The following is a 2,567-nucleotide window of genomic DNA, read 5'->3' on the forward strand; positions in this document are numbered from 1 at the left end:
CGGAGGCGGCGGCGGCGGCGGCGGCAGCTGCGCCGGTCTCCCCAAGGGTTAACCCGTCCCCGCAGCAGCTGCCGCGCGTGCCTTGCGGCATCTCGCCAGGAGAGGGTACAGCCCGAAACGCTCTTGACGTCAGGCCGGAATTCCTGTTGTGTTTAGGAACGGCTCGGGCAAAGCAAGCCCGCGTTGGCTCCCCGCACAGCTCGGCGGGCTGCACGGGGCCGGCGGCTCAGGACTCGTCCGGCGCTGGGGGCGCCTGCGCGCGCGCGGGGGTCCGCGTGGCTCCGGGACCTGCCGGCCGCTGTCTGCGCGCCCCAGGGCGGAGGACCGTGCCTGCCGCTCGCCAGGAGACCCCCCTTCTGCGGGAAGCCGAGCCCAAGGGGTGGAGCACCAGGGAGCCGAGGTGAGTGCCCGCGGCGAGGCGGGTGGCCGCGAGAGCGCCCCGCCAGCGCGCCTCGGCGCCCGGATGCCCGCCCGGAGCCCCGCTGCCGCCGCCGCCGCCGGGTGCATGCCTCCTCCGAGGCGCGCCTCCGCCGGCTGCTCCGCTCAGTGACCGCCCTTCCAGGCAGGCGAGCCCCGGCCCGGCTTCCCCGAGGGCCGCACGCCGGTGGGACCCGCGGACCCCCAGGCGGCGGCGGCGGCGGTGGCGGGGCACGGAGCCGGGAGGATGGACGAAACCGCGGAGCGCAGCCTCCCGGAGCCGGGCAGCCAGGACTCCCGGGCTGGCGACGACATCGAGATCGTCGTCAACGTGGGGGGCGTCCGGCAGGTGCTGTACGGAGACCTCCTCAGCCAGTACCCCGAGACGCGGCTGGCGGAGCTCATGCACTGCCTCGCGGGGGGCTACGACACCATCTTCTCCCTGTGCGACGACTACGACCCCGGCAATCGCGAGTTCTACTTCGACCGCGACCCGGACGCGTTCAAGTGTGTCATTGAGGTGTACTACTTCGGGGAGGTGCACATGAAGAAGGGCATCTGCCCCATCTGCTTCAAGAACGAGATGGACTTCTGGAAGGTGGACCTGCGGTTCCTGGACGACTGCTGCAAGAGCCACCTGAGCGAGAAGCGCGAGGAGCTGGAGGAGATCGCGCGCCGCGTGCAGCTCATCCTGGACGACCTGGGCGTGGACGCGGCGGAGGGCCGCTGGCGCCGCTGCCAGAAGTGCGTCTGGAAGTTCCTGGAGAAGCCCGAGTCCTCGTGCCCGGCGCGCGTGGTGGCCGTGCTGTCCTTCCTGCTCATCCTCGTCTCGTCCGTGGTCATGTGCATGGGCACCATCCCCGAGCTGCAAGTGCTGGACGCGGAGGGCAACCGCGTGGAGCACCCGACGCTGGAGAACGTGGAGACGGCGTGCATCGGCTGGTTCACGCTGGAGTACCTGCTGCGCCTCTTCTCCTCGCCCAACAAGCTGCACTTCGTCCTGTCCTTCATGAACATCGTGGACGTGCTGGCCATCCTGCCCTTCTACGTGAGCCTGACGCTCACGCACCTGGGCGCCCGCATGATGGAGCTGACCAACGTGCAGCAGGCGGTGCAGGCCCTGAGGATCATGCGCATCGCGCGCATCTTCAAGCTGGCGCGCCACTCCTCGGGCCTGCAGACCCTCACCTACGCCCTCAAGCGCAGCTTCAAAGAGCTGGGGCTGCTGCTCATGTACCTGGCCGTGGGCATCTTCGTCTTCTCCGCCCTGGGCTACACCATGGAGCAGAGCCACCCCGAGACGCTGTTCAAGAGCATCCCGCAGTCCTTCTGGTGGGCCATCATCACCATGACGACAGTGGGCTACGGGGACATCTACCCCAAGACCACCCTGGGCAAGCTCAACGCGGCCATCAGCTTCCTGTGCGGGGTCATCGCCATCGCCCTCCCCATCCACCCCATCATCAACAACTTCGTCAGGTACTACAACAAGCAGCGGGTCCTGGAGACGGCCGCCAAGCACGAGCTGGAGCTCATGGAGCTCAACTCCGGCAGCGCCGGCGGCGGCGGCGAGGGCAAGGCGGGCGGCTCCCGCAGCGACCTGGACAACCCGCCGCCGCTGCCGCCGCCGCCGCTGGAGCCGGGGGCCGGGAAGGAGGGCGGCTGGAGCACGCTGAAGGTCTCCCACAGCGACACCTTCATCCCCCTCCTGACCCAGGAGAAGCACCACAGGACCCGGCTGCAGAGCTGCAAGTGATGAGGGCCGAGTGGGCGCGGGTGCGGGACGGTGTGACTGGCCCCTCAGGGACGGCCCGGAGGGGCTGCCCTTGGTCCCCCAACCCTGTCGTGAATGAACGCCAAAGGCCCCCTTGGGCACCTCTGATGAGGCCGGGTAAGGCCCCCCGTGTGTGGCTGGCTGTTCAGGAGCCGGGGGAGGGAGGGGGGGTGTCCAGGAGCCCAGTGCAGCGTGGGATGGCGGGGGTGGTGTTTTGCTGGTGGCAGGATCCCTCGCCCAGCTCTGTATCTCTTTCAATAAAGCCCCCTGCTCTGTGTCCCCACCTGTGTGGCCGGTTCTATCACAGACTGAGGACACCCCCCCCCGGCCCCCCCAAGACGTGGGAGGTGCAGGCCTGCCCCTGTGCCAGGCTGGG

The 2,567-nt window shown here is 69.4% G+C and overlaps 1 protein-coding gene across 1 annotated transcript; it reads left to right on the forward strand.

Moving 5' to 3' along the window:
• Window positions 1-565: 565 nt before the first annotated feature.
• On the forward strand, window positions 566-2,285 carry KCNF1 (potassium voltage-gated channel modifier subfamily F member 1). Its single transcript, XM_028516935.2, has one exon. It carries the CDS (start codon window positions 665-667, stop codon window positions 2,171-2,173), a length of 1,509 nt encoding a protein of 502 aa, XP_028372736.1. The 5' UTR covers window positions 566-664; the 3' UTR covers window positions 2,174-2,285.
• Window positions 2,286-2,567: the final 282 nt, after the last annotated feature.

Source organism: Phyllostomus discolor, chromosome 6 (genome assembly GCF_004126475.2).
Source record: "Phyllostomus discolor isolate MPI-MPIP mPhyDis1 chromosome 6, mPhyDis1.pri.v3, whole genome shotgun sequence".
Lineage (NCBI taxonomy): Eukaryota > Metazoa > Chordata > Mammalia > Chiroptera > Phyllostomidae > Phyllostomus > Phyllostomus discolor.

Bases quoted from the DNA above. Each gene is read 5' to 3' on its own strand.
- KCNF1 (XM_028516935.2), top strand. From the start codon at position 665: ATGGACGAAACCGCGGAGCGCAGCCTCCCGGAGCCGGGCAGCCAGGAC.